We start from the raw sequence: 18841 nt of genomic DNA on the forward strand, positions 1-18841 counted from the left end.
TGTGATTTTAAAATTATTTTTAAAATCTTTTTTAGAACCATAGTTAGTAATTATGATTTTAAAAATATTTTGAAAATTAGCTATGGTTTAAAAAATATAATTAAAACTATAATATATGGTTTTACAATTTTATTTAGAATCATAATTAGCAACTGTGGTTTCAAAGACATCCTTCAAACCTACACATGTTACTTGCTTATTTAATTGAAATTTTTATTCATAAAAAAAAAAAAAAACTTGCATATGTTACAATTTCTACAATTTTTAAAATCTTTTATAGTTTCAAAAATATCCTTAAAACCATATTCAGTGACCGTAGTTTTACAATTTTTTTAAAAATTTTATTTAAAATCACATTTATTAATTGTAGTTTTAAATTTATCATTAACAAAAGTTTTCTTTACCATTGTTTTAAAATAATTTTTTATCTTTTTTTTTTAATTTCAAAATTTTGAGAAAATAATTTCACCTACATGCACTCCCATAAAATTTTATATATTTATGATAAATAAAATGTTTATATTTTTTTTATGAATTTTATCACATATAAATTAAAGAAAATTATTTTTTCTTATTATTTTATTGTTTATATTATTTTAAAGTTTTATATTTTCATATGAAAATTAATACCAACTATTATGATTTTAGATTTTTCCTTATTAAGTGTGATTTGTACTTATATCTCGATTAAAATGTATAATTTTTAATTATATAAAAGAAAATTTCATAATATTTTAACTAAGAAAATTTTTAAAATAATTTTAAAATCACAATACTAACCATTGAAAATTGAAACGGGGTATAATTTAAAAATATTTTTGAAATCATAGTTAGTTAACTATGATTTTAAAGAAAAATATAAAATTATAATTATGAAGTGTGGTTTTAAAGATATTTATAAAAATTTTTAAACCACGGATTAAAGGTGGTTTTTTACATAAAAAAAAATCGTATAAATGATTACGTGGATAAAAAAAGACTACTTTAATAAATATTTTGAGATTAACACTATTCTCACTATTTTTTTCTTCAAAAAAGAATAACTTTGGACTTAAAATCTTGAGGGTGGATTCATTTTTACCCTTTCCCAAAGCATAGCATCATCATCAAAAATTGGTTAAACTTGCAACCCCATGTGCCATAATAATTTACCGATATCATCTACAGATCCCACATTTGTTTCTTTAACAACCGAAAACGGTATACACTTGATTACAATGGCATCTTGAGAGAGAGAGAGTCACTGTGATTCTGATCATCATCAGGCCAACGTCTCCATCCGGGTCCCGGCCTCACCAACCATCGATCATGACCTCGGGTTCGACCATGATTGTGAAGTGGGTTCCACCAAAATATATGCCACTCATCCCTAACAACTAAGCTAGCATTTTCCCATTGATGAACGTTATTAACAGTATATCTTTTAATAAGAAAAATGCTTTATAGAACTTAGGGACAAGTGAATTAATCTGGTCCTCAAATAAATGTATGCTAAAAATGGTGCAGCTAAGTCTAAGCTTAGGGCCTGATTGGGACACCAAAGAAGAAGCTCTTATAATGCAGCCCACGTCCTTTCATGATTGCATACAGCCATACACGTCTTTATCGAAGTACCCACACCTTTGCATTAATCTCCAAAAACCCTTCTCTAAATCTTGTCTGCTTCTCTCAATATCATCACCAATCCCAAAACTTAGCATTTTATCTTGTTCTCTTTTAGACTCCCGTTTCAAATTTTTTATCAAATGTCTGCAATCTCATCTTCACCATCGCTGCCTGGGGCCTCTCCCTCTCCTTCTCCTCTAAGAGTCCAAGTGGTGTCAAAATCTGTCTCCGACAGGCTTCTACAGAAGTTTTTCGACTCTTCGGAATTCGACTTTGATTATGAGCAGAGTGGGTTGTGGTCTCCTCCAATTCGAAGAAGTGTGTTTTTGAGTTCTCCGGGGAAAATATTCAACGAACACGAAATGCTGGCCAAACTCAAAAGTGTTACGGGGTCTCGCCGTGGTAGAAAGCGCAGAGTTTGTTTCTATGTATGGAGCCACACTCACTTGCCGTACTGTTTCATTACTGTTTTGAAGGAAGAGATTTAAATTCTACTACTACTTGAATTCTGACTTACTTCACTTATATATGACGGGTTTCTTTTTTGCAGGCATTTTGGTGCTGCTGAAGGGAAAGCCACCATCATCAACTTAACTCCAGAAATGGTGGTTGTTCATGCAGGTCGGGACCTATACAGAAAAGACCCAGAATTTTTTTCGATTTATTTTGTTGGGTTTCCATCATGATGTAAATGTTTGAATATACAGAGAATACATTTATTATTTCTAGTTTCTTTGCAGTTTTTCAGTTTCCATATTTGATTCCAAAAAGAATGAGAGAACAGGGAAGAAAAATGCTAGAAACCCTTCTAATGCATTGTCCTTTCTTTTCCTTTCCTTTCCTTTCCTTTGTCTAATTTTTTTGGAGCCTTAACCTATATTCATGTGCACATAAGAAGAGTGATGGATGAATCTGATCTCAAAAGAGAAGAAAATTGGAAGCTTGTGGTTAAATTTATGGACATTACCATTTGTCTCAGCAGCAACACATGAATTGCCTTTACTTATTTGCACTAGCTTGAATTTAGGAACATATCCAAGGAAATGGTCAAACAAGGTGGGCTCAAATGGTTTCATATCATCTGTCAAACTCAACCACAGTCCTGACCTGGATGGGTAGACAATGATCTGCATAGCCCAGTAGCAATATCTTGTTAGTGTAAGAATGCCAAAAGATGGATACAAAGAAACAAAAAGTAAACGTATAATTGGGAGAAGCTCTGTTTTATGCCTTTTTGTGAATTCCAGTACAATAATAATTGGTAGATCCTCCAAATTACAAAAACCCAGACTCCAAAACAATCATCCATACATGTTATTGATCTTAAATTTCAAAGTTCTGCTTAAAAAATTACTTTTCATCTCAAAGGTCCCATGGCTGCCCCTGCGACAGGGGAATAACAAGCTGACTCATCTGCATGAGGGCCAGCGCTTTTTGCCCTGTATCGACTGGACTTGCATGCATCAGCACATTCTAAAGACGAGATGGTTGCAGCTCTGCTTTTTAGGAACCTTTTACTATAGTTGCGCCCTAGCCTTTAAAATAAGAGTACCTTTTTTTAGCATAGCAAGGTGATTGGGGAAGCTTTTTTACGACCAAAACTTGAGACAGCTTTCACAGAGGTGCTTTTTAACTTGTGTCTCCTTTCTCAAACCTTTGCAAATATAACGTCACCCTCCTTCAACCTTGAGTGTCAGTGTTTCTGAAGCTGTATCAGATGGGTACTGGGTCCCTCAAAAACCAGCACTTTGACTGACCTGGATTTTGATTTGAAAGAGTCCGGAAATGGTGAGTTTTGAATGAGAAGAGAAGCTGGGTGCATGTGACATCATTGATCGTATGAGCTTTGGTGCATAAGTCATATCATGTATTGGAATTACACATGGGGTTGTATCAACTGTCATGACTCATGGGTGTTCCTTTATTCAAACACACCAGTTTGGAGTCACACATGCCACTGCGCTCTTCTTTTTAAAAAGTACACGTAAATCACTATCTTTTAATGTAATGTCGTGATTAGGAATATGAAGCAAAGGAGTCATTTATAATGGAATTGGTGGCAGTCACGTCTTGTGTCTTGGTCTTTTATTTAAATTCATTTTATAATATTAGCTTTCCATTATTTGAACATACAAAATCTGGTTCCATCTTTTAGATTTCACGTTAGTAACACTAACACCTAACAAATGAAGTTCTTCTAAAACACTAGAAGGAAAGGGCAAAAAGGAAATAGCCCAAGAGGAAGGGCAGATGCAGGGAGGTGCAGATAAGGTGTGTCTGAGGGACCGTAACTGAGCCCCGCGATTCGCCTGGACTTTTGCGCCAATACAGCTGTTCATATCACTTCCCCAAGATTCTCTGTCCACGCTTCTTCTCTCTTCCCCTAAATGCCCAGCACTTTTCCTCCTAAATACCCAACTCCTCCTTCAATAAAAAATTCAGGTCATTTACACTTGTCAAACAAAAATAAGATAAGAGGAATGTGTGGAAGTGGAGGGTTATCACCACCTTTGATTTCTAGTTGCCCAGTAACCCGTTTCTCCTATACAGGATTTTCCAGGAAAAAAACCAACATCAGCTCAGCTGTCTAACAATTAACCCATGTTCATTGTCCAATCAAATTGCATCCCCATTAGTTTGATTGTAACATAAAGATAAAAGAAAATGGATATCCTCAGAGGTATCTATGATTATATATACATATGAAAAATGTACAGAGAATTTATGACAAGCAAACCATTCACTCTTTTTCCAATCTTACATAGTTAAATTATCATCCGCTATACCTATACTTTGCTAAACTCCTCCCAAAGCTGGTAGTTTCTTTGAACTCTGTTGTCCTGTAGAGAAACGTTCCTGAAATGGTATAGCATGACATGATTAATTTTGGGTAGTGATCATGAATCTGCTCTATTGAATTATTCAATAATTGGTGGGTGTCCGATTATATTTGATCTTTTCAAGGACATCAAGGAACAGCTTGCTGCCTCACATCATTGACAAAAGTAAGATCCTAATCCACATGCTTGTGATAACAAGAATGGCATATGATAAAGTTGATGTGATTTGCGTGGATATTTTCTTTTCCAAAATCAATTAATTTCACTTATTAAATTTTTTAAAAATACAATAAAATAAATATAAAATCACATGCATTGTACTTACAAGGCATAATAATGAAGGTGGTCCTGTTAGTTTTCAACATCATAGTGGTACAGGACTTTGTTCTAACATCTCTTTCCCAGTGATGCCATCCTTCAAAGTTTTGAAGTATAAATTGTAATCCTTCTCTGGGGGAGGATTTTCGGGGTCCACTGTAAACGGCTCGCTAAATGGGATCACGCTTTTAACCTGCAAAAGAACAAAAGCAATGTGACAATGTCCTAAACCCATTACTCACAGGAGGGAACTTCTTTTAGCCCAAAACAGAAAATGAAAGAAGAGGTTAAAATCCTGCTTAAACTAGCGGCTTTGGTCTTATTTATTCAGGAGCTCTGAATGGACATGGCACAAGTTCTAACATTCTAGGGCCTTGGAATTTTGAATTATGGAGCAAATACAAATGTGTAACTAGAAAAAAGTTCTTGCTAATATGAATATCATTAACATAAATCATTTCCGTAAAAAATTTAACACATCCCAAAGTAGAATCTGTCTCATAATATGGACACTCAATTTCATCAATACAAATAGTTGAAGGGAACTATAAAATCAAGCTTCATTCAATAATTTTCCCACAGCTACATATGGCATTCGTTAGTAGAGGGAGATGGGAAGATGTACATTTCATGATGGCAAGCAAAGAAAAAGTCCATAAGAGTAACAAACCTCAAATGTCTTGTCACATGCATAAGGGCTTTCTAGAGCAGCAATGCAAATGCGAGCAATCTCTTCCCTAGATACCTTGCCCTGTAGATCATATAAATAGAATATGTTGTCATAAGAAATCAGACATAATTCCTATTATCAGAAACCCAATGAGTAAGTTTCACAAACCAAAGTAATATAAATGGAAGAGATATTTTATGTTGGATATATTAAAATGAATTAGAAAAGCTTAGCAACATATGGACCGTTGGGCAACAACAACAGCACTGTTAAAATTCCACTTTGATGGCAATACCGTTATATTGTCTCCTTGATCAAAAATGAGATCAGCTCCAGCAGGCTCCTCAGTTAATGCACAAGGCCTCACAATTGCATAAGGCACTCCACTTTCCCGTATCAAATCCTCTCCCTGTTGTAAAAGTGACCGGCTAAGAAAAATGAAAAAATAAATAAAGAGCTGCCACATGGAGTTTTCACTTCCTAGTTAGCTAGTTGGCCAACAAAAGACAACAGATTAGATGTTAAAAATTATAAAAGTGCTCAGGAAGATGTATAGACATAGACCCACATTGATCACCCAAATCTAGTGACATTTAGGCTATACTTGGTTACAATTAGATGAGGACACATGAAATTTTCACTTGTGGAGTGGAGCAGGAGAGCAAACTGGATATACAATTTTTATTAAGAGCTTCTGTGAAATATATACAAAACCCAAGGGGGTCCAATTAAAATATAATCCAAGGAAATAGGGAGGCAGTGGCCCCTTCAAGCGTCCCCCATGCAACTGGTGATAATTTTCAATATATGTCATGTTGATATAACCAGTATATGCTGTGTATGCTGTTATATATTTGAGTTTCAAAACAAACCAAGAGTGCAAATACAAGCACCAACCAGTGATTCTCTCCTAAAGCAAGTTGATTTAAATTAAATTAGGAAATATTCACAGTTGTCCTAGACTTCTGTTGCAAGGCATTGCAATATGTACACATTGACTACATCATGTTCAGATGCAGTTCCAGGTTAACCAAAAAATATTCATGACATTTCACTTGTCAATGACTTTTACATGCTTTTAAGCGCACACTTCTTGCCACCTACAGGAGGCATTTTTGTTCAGTGTGCTTTTTTTAGTACCATCTAAAGTCTGAGCTGCATGCTAAGAAACAATTTCTACAGTTTCATCTGACACATTTTTCCCTGAATTTTTTACAAAATTTCAATTAAAGATAGTTGTATATGCTCTTTTTATAAAGTAGTTTTTGTTTCTCCAATTTTCCTTTCCACTTTTTCTTATGTTTTATATCACAGGTCATTCGATTGGATCACAACAGCTATCCAATTCAACTCAAAAAGCTTCCAGTTTTGGCAGTTCATGATCTGAATTTCACAAAACAGCATGCATTGAGATAGTATGAAACCTTCAACTTGAATGTGAGAATGAAGCCCAATTCCTTGTTCAAGCGAACAGCAGGAGGCTGTTTACTAAGGTCAAGTCCTGGCCTCTCAGGTCGGGTGACTCCAGCAGAGCTCACATGTACAAACCTACAAGTGGAGCAACTTCAAAAGATAAGGAAAGCAGAACATGACTCAAGAAGATAACCTGCTTTCCAGCACATAAACTACAGAAATGTGTGTATGGACTAATTTTAGCAAAATGAGAAGGAATATTAAACCTGGGAGTGATGGGATCCTTTATATATGCCCTTATGCTTGATACTGGAAGCTGAAATGCGCCTTCCGCAAAAGTTGGATTCAGTTTTCCATCATATTCAAACTTGCTGAACATGAGCTGGAACAATTTTGCATTCATCAACAAAAACTTAGCAAAAAATCACAAAGCTGAACGAGAACAATAAGCATGGAAGCATGCCTGCAATGACAAAATTTTGCTTGGATCAAAGGGAGGAGCATCAAGTACGGTTCGTGCTCGAAAGATGGGCCTCAAAGAAGAAAATGGCAACTGTATCTGAAAGAAATAGATCACAGATTGAGAACAAATATTATTTAACATAGCTATTCATTATGCAGACATAATATGACTTACTGATTGCCATTGGCTGTCTACAGTGTCAAAGCTTGCTGTATAACCTACAGTATCCCAATCATTACTTGTTCGAACAATAAGTTTATACCGGCGGCCATCTCCTTTAAGGCGCAGCTCCAAACCATCATATGCAGAAACATCCTCAGGTACTGAAAAATTCTGAAATCTAATACAAGTGAATTTATGTTTCACATAGGAAAATGCAATCACTGATTCAAGTAACTCGTTACAAAAGGTCCCCTAAAAACAAGAAAACTAACAAAAATACACAAAGAGAAGAGGATTATCATCTAAGCTGAAGAGAACAAATGTGGCAATGCCAGGAACAGCAAGAATTGCATACAAGGTAATCCTTCTTAAACAGTAATGAAAATTTCATACAGGAAAAAATGGATTAGGTATTATTGTTTTGACTCTGCAAACTATATGAAAATTATGGTCTCTATTATCAAAGCATGATTTGAAAGTTCTTCATATAGATTTCATAATCCTAGTTATCTGAAAAACGGATCTAAGCACGACAATCACCATTCTTCTGGTTGATGATTAATTCCAAAGACAATGACTAGGGAGTACTTGCTCTCCGATGTCTGAAGAGTATGAAATGATAAACAATTCATGCTTTGCATAAAATGTTGAAGCTGCTGAGGAAACCCAATCCCCTTGTTGTAAGAATCCCTTCCCTTCAAGCCACATTAGGGGTCAGTATGGTTGTAAGGTTTGAGAGACGACATGACATAAATAGTTGTTTGATGAGAATGTTAAGATAGTGACTCAAGACCTAGAACACACCAGTTGGTAACTAACATTCATTCTGTAGTTTTCTTACAGATTAATAGATTAAAATTTGACATTGTCACTCCAATAACTAGAATTATTGTTGTTGGGCACAATAACTAGAATTAAGATGCATTTTAGCATCTCACATAATGCAATCGTTCCAATATGCTTTCCATAGGGTTTGGAATAAAGCAATTTCCAAAAAGAAAAAGGAGAAAAAGCATGGAAACTGCTATAACATCATTTTCTAATATCCTAAAAACAAATATTACAAGCATGAGAAGAATAAGAAATAGATTTATTTTGAATTGCTATCTTTGAAAAAACTGAATGATGTCATTTACATGGGTTGTCAATGCCATTTCATTGAAGTAAATAAGGGTGCCTAGACTGACTGGATACAGTTACAATTATATCAATAGCGAAATTAGCCCAGATCAAGGAACAGCAAAGCGTTTGATTTACAAAGGATATATAGAATTCATGAAAAACATCTCAGCTTACCCTTGTTCTTATACTAGTAAACCCACCATTGTTGGCAGTGGAAACAACACCTGAAGTAGACCCAGAAAACAAATAAATAAATAAACACATTCAAGTCTAGAAAACAAAACCACCATAGTTTCACAAGAAGTATCGGTTTTCTTATTCTTAGAATAATAATACATATACAGAGATTGAAAAATTCAACAAGAACAAACCTTTGAAAACCCCAGTAGGCCCACCATTTTCGCCACCAGTGGGGTCTACTTGAAATGTACTCTCACTAACTCCTCCCATCACAACATCATCTAAAGCACCCCAAGGAAGTTCTCTGGATAAACCACCTGCAAAATGGAAACCACAGAAGTTTATCCATATATTAGAAAAGATTGTGCACTGGAACAAACTCATGTATCTAATAAATAAATAATATAAAGATGCATGGCATTTCAGATATTGAAAATTCGCCAAGTACTCTCATTTCCAATGTTGAAAGTTAGCCAAACACTCTGAAGAACAAAAGTAAATATACAAAATAATTACTTAAACTCAGATATCCAGCTGAGAATCAAGGTTCTCAGTTGAGTCAGCATAAACTAAGGGATACCATGTTGGATAAGTCATCAACCAAAAATGACTACTGCTTGCTTTAGTACATACATAAAGTACAGAAATAACATAAGAAAACTTAATGCTAAATGTATGTTGAAACAGATATTCTAATTACATGTAAAAAGAGGGTCCTTAGTAGGATAGGAGATAAGCAACAAGGAAAGACAGACATCAAGGCTTGAGGGGGAAGTGGAGCGGATTGAGAGGAGAGTAGGGGAAAGCGAGTAACAGTTGTTCCAAAGTGGAGCACCTAGGAGGGAACCCTCAGGGATGCGCTCAAAAGCTCTCAGGTGGACCAAAATCCAAATTAATCCAAGTGTAGTCTTGTTTCTTAGATGCAACTTAAACTGTAGATCTTTTATATAGAGGAGGCCTAAGGTTGAACCTCATTTTTCTTTAAGACCCAACCAGTGGTCCTCCTTTTTCTCAATCTAGACAAAGTGAGTTTGATGTATGTGCAACCTATACTGCCTCAATAAGCCTCCAACTCCATTTGCTAAACCAAGGTCTCAACCATTGAGGTGAGACAAGTTCATATGAGCTCCTGAACCATGCTATCTGCTCTGGTAGTCGTAATAGCATCACAGTGCTACACCCCAAGTGAAATGTCTTTTAAGGGACTATGAAGACGAAGTGAAACGGCCATGAAGTGATACAAACCTGGAGTAAGTGTTCACCCACGGAAGGAAGACATGTGTTGACACCACCCATGTGAAAAATTAGCTTGAAACTACCTCATGGGGAGTTAAGTCAACACCACCTTGTGGCGCTCAAGTTGACACCAACTCTACAAAGGGGGTCAGGTCAACACCACCCCTATGAGGAAGGTCAGTTCAATGCCACCTTGGCAATGAGGGTCTTATCGACGCTACCCCCTATAAGAAAGATCAGACTGATGCCACCCCCAGGTCAAGTGAGTGGGAGGGAGGTGCAGTCCAATAAATGGATACTCTAAGGAGTCACCTCTGCAAACTAAAGAGGGAAACCACCCTCCCTCATTTATGTGTTAGAGAGTAGTACCTCATCTAGCAAGAGTCTCCCATTTGGAGATGATAGATGCTCCCTCAATATTCGCCACAGGTGGGCATCCAGTAAGGTGGGTATGTACCTATGCCAAGCCTAACTTCCAACTTAACATGGGGTGCATTAGTGTAAAGCATGCATGTAGTAGTACAAGACACTTAGAGTCATGTGAATGGAGAATCATTTAGTACATATGGCAATGTGACACTGGTAATTCAACATGTCACATTAGGACAACATGGCATAAGTGCAAAAGTCCACATGGAATGTGTGAAATTAGGCATCAACACATGTGACATTATTATTTGAGTTATCTTGAATTTTTCCTGTAATTTATATACTTTGAATATTCATGATGACCCCAACACTCCCTTTTATGGGGTTATATTTTATTGACTTTTGTTTTTCTAAAATTAATATTTCATGAATGGGCATGGATGATAATCAATGTCTTCCTATGAAAGAGGATACCTTCAAATCCATATATGAGTTTTCCAGTTCGAAGGCCAACACCCTCCTTTACAGCGTTAATCAAATTCTTCATCCCAATGTACTCCACCATTTCGGGTGAATCACCTTTTATCTGCTTTCATCAATCAAATAGAGAACTTTAGTTGGTAAAGGACCACATGTTTGTAACCTACAAAATAAGGAGAAAGAAAATAAACTTCCAAATTAAACAAAGTACAGAGACATAAGATGGGCAATCAGTTCCACCTCCGGTTCAAAGAACTTGATTCCCTGCACATTGCCAAATTGGAGTGCAAGAGTTAAGATGGGAAGAGAAAGAAAAACATTGGGAAATATGTAAGAAAATAATGAAGCACAACAAATTGAAGGATATTAGATTAATATTTTTTATGATTTGCCAATTATATTTCATCAACAAGCAGAACCTACAAATTTCTGTCATTTTGTAATGCTCAAATCATACCTGACTGTACTTTGCCCTGTCAGGAGTGTCTCCTTCCTTAGGGCCAACAATGACTGAAACAGCATTGATAACTTTCCTCACTCCTTTGAAGTACTCGGGGACAAGAGTGCTCTCCTTGGTAATGTCACCAACAATCTAATTTTTTTTATACATCGGAAGCATTGAAATATTGTCAGGTTTCTATTCAGTAGTGCTTGCCACATGCAACTAAAGAATCAGTGATTTCTGATATAAAATGCTGCCAAACACATCCCAATTGGAAATGAACTTTAGTAAATAAGCTCGATCCCACTTCACTACAAAAAGTCACACACATTAATTCTCAGACTTTTGTCATTGGCTCATAGATTGTGTCATCTATAAGAAAACTTATATCAGCTACCTTTATTTTCCATGAAAAAGTCCTCACATGGATCAATGACAAGATCCACTACAAAACATTTTTCATTTGTTTGGATTTGCCAAACAAACTAGTATTGTATATTTAAAAGATTTAGCATAACGTTAGCAGAAAAGGCTACTAACAAATGGATATGCAGTCCACTGTAAGAAAAACCCAAAGAAAAGTGCATTTCAATTCCAAGAATTCAAGTTTCTTCCTTTTTTGTTCCTTTATTTTCTTTCTGTAGGCATGCATAACATTAAACTGAAAGCTAATAAACAGAGAGGGATTCAGGGGAAAAACAATAGAAAAGAGCAGAAGAGGCCAAAGCGCATTAACTAGCCCATAAAGAGGATAAATACTTGCTGCTACACTGTGTACAAGTTGGCCATGATTCAGCTGCACCACATTAACTAGCCATTAAAGAGGATAAAAACTTATTGCTACACTGTGTCCAAGTTGGCCATCATTCAGCCACACCATCCAGCCGTAGTCAAAGTGAATATGTTTTCCTATATCGGTTATATGTCTAGGTTGTGAATACCTACCAATGGTAGAATTCAACCAAGCTAAGCACATTGTAATGATCTAATCACTCAATCATACCCACTGTTATACCAACCATTTGTCAATGGACTACAATATGTACATGGTTAAGTTCTTAAGAAAGGCAAACCCTTTTTCTAATCCTATGGCTAGGTTTCTTATCCTTCTCTCTAATCACATGATATCAAAATGCTGGTTCCTAGAGTAGGTCATGAGATCGGACCTCTTTCTCTGCTTATACACCCATGGGTTTGTGAGAAGAAGCCGGACATAAGACAAGGTGTCAAATGTAAGCCATCTTGAAATAAATTTTCGGCTCATCACTCAACTATTTAACCTTTTTAGGTAAGTGATAATTTGACATTTTTAGTACTCAGCTAAAAGGCTTACAAAAGAAAATAGGGAACCGGTGTATTTTCAAATTACTATATTACTAATCATTTTTAGAGGAAGAAAAAACTCCACTAGCATTGGAAACCTAACTTATCATGTTCCAACTAAGTAATTAAAGGAGAGGATCATATGCCCATGATACCATAATAGGAAGGATGTAAGATCTTTTATTCATTCTGTTCCATCTGGTATAGTGGCCTGCATTCCCATGGACATGAATTTGCCAAAACTTCTTCTAACAAATTTCTGATAAATGGAAAACTGTTGGTTGATATTTCATATCTACAAAAGTATCTGATATCTCTTACAAAAAGAAATTTTTTTAATGATTAGAGTTCATAAAAAAGCATTTGTATTCAGAGATTAATCAGGGATTGGAGCTTAATTGAGAAACTGGTAACAAAAAATAATTTAGTACACAGATGGAACTGTCTCTTATGTGAAGGGAAAACAAATAAATAGATATTAGAAAAAGGTATAAAATGGAAGGGCAAACCCTCCATCATGTGCATCATTGTTTCATCCTTAACCCTTGTAAACACAAAATTTTAAAGCAATAACTAGGGCAAGGGCATAAAATTAGTGAATTATGAATTTAACAAGTATAAATAACAGTTTCCACAGAGGTACTTATAGCTAGCTCACCAAGTCAATGTCTGGACCTAACATCTTTCTTGCCTTCTCCTCATTTCTGACCTGTAAGACCATTCATATGAAACAAAATATTCATGAATGGAAACATGAGAAACCAGCTTCTATAATTATAAAATTTGATAAGGGAGTTTTGGAATGGCTTCATTAGCTTATCCATTGAATTGGGGTTACATATCTAGAATAGAATGTGGCCATTGGAGAAAATTGGAGCTATCATTACAATTGAAAATGGAATCATTAACATCAAGAAGGGAAGCAGAATACCAATACTCGAACTGGCAGTCCCTTTTTGCGTAAAATGTCAACTACCCTTCTGCCTACGCCTCCAGTGGCTCCTGCTACCAAGACGATACCAGAAGTTTCCATCGCCTTTTCTGGTTCACTAGGTGTTGGACCGGAAAGTTTCTCTATGAGAAATTCAAAGAACTTCACAAATAAAAGAAATCTTGTCAGTTTAAATATGGATATTATTTATGGCTAAACATAAGCAAAATTAAAAGAGAAACCACAGAACCTTAGCAGGAGATGGAGGCCCATTGAAAAAGTACAATGTACTTAAAAATCTGCCCAAATCCCAGGCTTGCTTTTTAGCTTCTGCATATATGGGCCCTTTATATGTTCTCAAAGAAAAATTTGATGACCTTCGCTGGTAAGCAAAAGGATTTAGTCTGTCATTAAGTTGAATAAAAGGTTCAGAATGTGGAGAAGACAGCAGCCCAGGTCGTAAAACTTTCTTAGAAAATCTTCCACCAACAGGTGATGAAGAAGCCTGCAATATCAGTTTGTTTTGTTATAAATATTGAAATGACCTTAAATTAAGGAAAGATGATTGTATGTCAATCAAATTCAACCCAACTCATGCATCATATTTAGTTCAGCAAGAATGATTCTAGAAAGCAAGTATAGTAAAATTAGCACTTCGAATGCACTTTTATTTAGACCAAGAACAGTACTTGAAAATGCTAACCAAGTGTGGAAAGATATTGGTTTTCTTTTGATTATCATGTCCAGCACAGAACAGTCTAGTGCAGTGCTAAATTTAGAATTCAAAAACTAATCAATGCCCGCAATGATTCTAAAATAAGAATTAAACCAGGAAAACAAAGAGGAAAAGTTTGGAGAAATTTCACAGCCAAGCTTGTGATATTAAAGAAGGAATGAACAAGCACAGAATTGCTTAGAAACATTTCATCCCCAAATATTTTCAATAAGGCTCAGCTCAATTTGGTATCCAATTGGAAAGAAAGAATTTCAGTATCACTATTAAAACCAAGAAACAATCATCCATTCAAGAACCCAACTCAAATTCATGGTATATTTGCAGGAACACTTGAAAAAGTAGTACAACCACGAAGTAAGTTGGAACCCAAAATCACCCATAACTTGTCTAGGTTTGTGTGGCGATATCAACTACAAGTGTATGTTTCATTAAATGAAAATCAAAAGAATGGGAAATTCATAGCGTAGCAAATAGCAACAGCAGAACATTGAAAAGAGGGCGATAAGGAGACTGGTGTAGGTGACTTACCCTTTGGTTGAGAATGGAGGAAGATGGAGATGATGGTAATTTTGTGGAGCAGCAAAAACAGTCCATTTCCTGATAGTAAAGAATCCACCAAGGAAGCCAATGCGTTTCAGGATATCTCTGTTGAAGAGCTGGAGTAAATATGGACCACACATAAAACCATTGGTCGCATAACAAACACACTGGAGTCTAGAATATCTGAATATGCTTCCCTGCCTCATTTTGAGGTAAATGAGTAAATGAAAATGAGAATACGCTTGAGAGTGACTCATTCAACCGTTTCTAGCATTTCTGATATACAGAATGAAAATCTTTGAAATGTTTAAAAGAATAAACGGTTATTATTAATACTTTTTAAAATCATTGTCCAACAACCCTGAGGGGTAGTTCAGTTGGTCCGGCCTTGGGTTTGCTCCCCTATGGTCACCAGTTCGAGTCCCCTCAGGGCCACTAGAGGTTTACCCAGTCGTTAACTTCAGGACCGGTGCGATCATAAGAAAACTATGATACATTTAATTATATACTATTAAAATACCCAAAAGTAAGATATTTAGGACAAAAATTTTATTTTAGTGAAGTGATTTTACACTAAAATAAAATTTTTGTAAAATAAAATAATTTTTAAAAATTTATAATATTTATTTGTTGATAAAATATATTTAATATAATTAAAAAATTTTAAAAATAAATATGGTGGAGTAGGGTATGAAAAATTATCAACTCCCCTGTTTAAATTTTTATTAGAATAGGATTGAGAATAAGGTGGTATTTGTTTTTTGACTGAATAGAAAAAGTCAAAATATTTGACTTTTTCTATTAAATTAAAAGTAACTTGCTGATATAATTTAATATAGCTAAAATGAAGTTGTTATCAATAGGTTCAGTTTAATTATGTTGGATGATGTCAATATGTTACTTTTAACTGAATAAAAAAAACAAAATATTTTGATTTTTTTTTATTCAACCAAAAAACAAATACCACCTAAGTCTACTTTGCATTGGATGCTCTAGGATGGGGCGACCCATCCCCTCATCCTCAGTTCAACGTGATGAAGTTGCAGGCCTGATTAGTGTCCTGGGCCAGGTAGTGAACTTACTACTGTCATCCATGGGCCGGGCCATGCTCTGAGTTGTTGAACAAACCATCATTGCACTCTCTAGGTGGGCCCAAGCGCTTTAACTTCTTGGGCCAAGAATATTGTTGAGGCTAGCTTGGACGGACCTTGTGGGCTGGGACATCTGTGGTAAATTGATGAATCTGGGTTGTCAACACAACCCTAGCATCTATGGTTAGATCTAGCTTCATTTCTTTGGAAACAACTGTACGAGGAAAAGATATTGCTATTAGTAACAAGTAAAATATTTTAAGTATGAAAACATCTCATCCTTAACTCTTTTTTTATAAAAAAATTTAAATTAAAAAAAAATATTCTGAAATGTTTTAATATAGCTAAACATTTTAGTGGGTGGAAAACTTATAGTCACAAAAAAGGCAATTTGAGAACGTGGTTAAGGACCTAACCCATGCAATGTACACAATGCTTATTGTCAGACGACTCACACCCAACTAAGATTGGGTCTTAGCACCGCACACTTCGAAAAAAATTGGTGGCTGTTGTCAGTGGTGTGACACTTACCGTACATAACAAGTAAGCCTCTTGTATGAAATAAGATAAAAATTGGGCAGATCCAATAAGAAACTATCATCTAATGACAAGCAATTTCAATGCTTTCTAATTGAAGTAAAGCCTTAAACATATACGCGTTAATTTGAATATGTGGTTCATCATAATGTCTGTGTCTCTTCCATTGTTCAAACTTGATGGTGGGTTTTTTTCATTTTTTATTATTTAATTGAAACAAAAATGGTGGGCAGCGGCGACGGATAATATGGGTGTCGCAAGGGAGACACCCTAGCAGTTGACATGGTGAATGATCCATGGCCTTTCTGTTGACATTCTGCCCAACAAGCCCTCACCCTCACGCCGACACTTTTATTGAATGATCAACCCTAGAGAAGATCAGCAATTTCCCTCACATTCTGGGTATATTTTTAAACATTATGTTGCCCATTTGGGTCCATATTTGGTACTGTTCTTAAGTCAACAATGTCCACCACTGCGTATTAATATTGTGTTTATTCATGGACAGGAGGGCCACTTTCATCCACCTAAAGTGTGGCCACGACCTATGCTATCTACTTAAATGATTTTGCGTATCACGATGAATTCAATCAAATATATACAAGTCAAAAGTTTTTATCCTCTCCTCATTATTCAATCCAATGATAGTATTAACTGTTCATGCAAGAAATACCATATTCACATCATTGAAAAAAAAAGGTCTAGCTAAGTTATGAACCATGAAAAGAGGCTAAAAAATCTCTATATAAAGTAGCAAAAAACCATGGCCTTGTTTGAGGGCGATTTCAGAGGATCGCAACTCGGGATGACGAAGGCTTTCATGTTATTGGACCAAGACGTGATCATCAATGCTGAAAAAGAGAGTAGTAGAGTACTAAAATACCTACCAAATGGCCATTGGGATATGACACTTTTTGTGAAGAATGGGAAAGGCCAGATGGGTGTGTCACCACTCACCAGAAGTCGCAGCTCCTGCTCTTATTTCAAACTTTTTTATTACCGATCAAGGAATAATGTTATTCAAGCACTTGTCCTGTTGTACACACACCCACACTTGCTACGAGATTTCATTCGATGGCTGTTGCTGACTTTCCCTAAACAAAACAAAACTCACTTCAACCCTTCAAATAATTCATCAGTTTTTTTTGTGCCATGTGTGACTATGCATGCTCCACATGGTCAATTGGTGGATTAACTGTCAGAGGAAAATGATACAATGCGAACTCAACATTCAAAGCTTGCCAATTCACATAATATCATTCTCACCTACCAATCTAGTTCTCTCTTGTCCCTACTTACACCAATATTTTTTCTTTTCCTACAAGATACATGAAGTAAGTACCATATATATTACTACACCGTAATTGTAATTTCATGTTTGATTTTATTATCTTGACTGGGTCTGTGGCTGCTGCAACAAAATTAAACTTAAATAAATAAAAATAATAAGTCAAAGCAGCCAGCATTAATGAGAGGTATACAACAACTGCAAGAGTTATAATAATGTGAGGGCATCCAGTGAATGATTAGTCAGTTAGAACAATCAACAAACGCTTTTTGTTTCCAATCAAAGATCATACAACGATCGATCACTGATGAATTTTTAATTGTATTCTCCGAAGTCGGCGTTCCTCAACTGTCAATAAGTCATATGCATCTTTGCACCGGAGTTGTTCGATTCTCTTGATTATTTCTTAGTGCATCTCATGAATTTAAATTTTTATGTATATAAAGTCATCTAATCCTGGAATTAAAAATCAAGTGCTTGTTCTTTATAAACACAACAAGAAGGATAAGGCACGAAGTCAAATTTCAAGTCTTAATCCACGGCTTAAAATAGTTAGCGATGACTTTCGTCATTCTCTTTGGTCCGAGGTCCAGAATCATTAATAGACAATGTACGTAATAGCCTAGAGAAGGAGAAAATTAATCAATTTGGTTGATAAGGATATAGTTAATTAATTTAATTACAAAATACATATTAATTGGTTGACCTTTGGGGTGCAGAAAACCTGGACACTCCATACTTCAATTTTCTATTATTGTCCAAGTACTGGTTACATGAATCCTTCAAGGAATGCCTATGTGCATGGTTGGTCATGTCAAACTTCAAGCCATGCACCTCGCCCACCCACAACTGCGATGAAATTCCCAAACATTGTTAGACTGTTGAGGGAGGACCCCTAAGAGAATTAATATTAAAGAAAGCTACTGAACAAGCCCCCTCTAATCGATCTCTCATCAATTTCTCCTCCCATCGCATTCAGGCCAATGAACAATATTGAGAAGTACTCAATGTATGAGCCTCGTACTGGGGCTATGAGTTAGGAAAACTTCACTTCGTAAATAGAAGCCTAATGCCTTTGCTTGCTCTTTCTGTTCT

At 35.7% G+C, this 18841-nt stretch overlaps 2 protein-coding genes across 2 annotated transcripts; one reads left to right on the forward strand and one right to left on the reverse strand.

The window, feature by feature from the left end:
* The first annotated feature begins 1646 nt into the window (after window positions 1-1646).
* LOC100254835 (uncharacterized) lies at window positions 1647-2345 on the forward strand. The gene is made up of 2 exons (XM_002268683.4): window positions 1647-2033; window positions 2156-2345. The coding sequence occupies exons 1-2, from the start codon at window positions 1746-1748 to the stop codon at window positions 2171-2173; spliced, it is 306 nt and encodes a 101-aa protein (XP_002268719.1). The 5' UTR covers window positions 1647-1745; the 3' UTR covers window positions 2174-2345.
* Window positions 2346-4260: 1915 nt separating this feature from the next.
* LOC100241189 (protein HIGH CHLOROPHYLL FLUORESCENCE PHENOTYPE 173, chloroplastic) lies at window positions 4261-15010 on the reverse strand. The gene is made up of 17 exons (XM_002265510.4): window positions 14819-15010; window positions 13805-14059; window positions 13555-13716; window positions 13282-13332; window positions 11316-11450; window positions 11099-11122; window positions 10853-10964; window positions 8965-9090; window positions 8768-8817; window positions 7484-7642; window positions 7310-7405; window positions 7113-7228; window positions 6858-6981; window positions 5729-5842; window positions 5434-5514; window positions 4771-4956; window positions 4261-4461 (listed from the first exon to the last, which is right to left on the reverse strand). The coding sequence occupies exons 1-16, from the start codon at window positions 14882-14884 to the stop codon at window positions 4810-4812; spliced, it is 1818 nt and encodes a 605-aa protein (XP_002265546.1). The 5' UTR covers window positions 14885-15010; the 3' UTR covers window positions 4261-4461; window positions 4771-4809.
* Window positions 15011-18841: the final 3831 nt, after the last annotated feature.

The sequence above is a fragment of the Vitis vinifera genome, chromosome 10, assembly GCF_030704535.1.
Source record: "Vitis vinifera cultivar Pinot Noir 40024 chromosome 10, ASM3070453v1".
In the NCBI taxonomy this organism is placed as follows: domain Eukaryota; kingdom Viridiplantae; phylum Streptophyta; class Magnoliopsida; order Vitales; family Vitaceae; genus Vitis; species Vitis vinifera.

Coding starts and splice junctions, on each gene's coding strand:
- LOC100254835 (XM_002268683.4), top strand. CDS start 1,746: ATGTCTGCAATCTCATCTTCACCATCGCTGCCTGGGGCCTCTCCCTCT.
- LOC100241189 (XM_002265510.4), bottom strand. CDS start 14,884: ATGGACTGTTTTTGCTGCTCCACAAAATTACCATCATCTCCATCTTCC. Junction 11,123..11,315: donor ACAGGGCAAAGTACAGTCAG/GTATGATTTGAG, acceptor GGCAATGTGCAG/GGAATCAAGTTCTTTGAACC. Junction 9,091..10,852: donor ACTCATATATGGATTTGAAG/GTATCCTCTTTC, acceptor TCCATTTTGCAG/GTGGTTTATCCAGAGAACTT.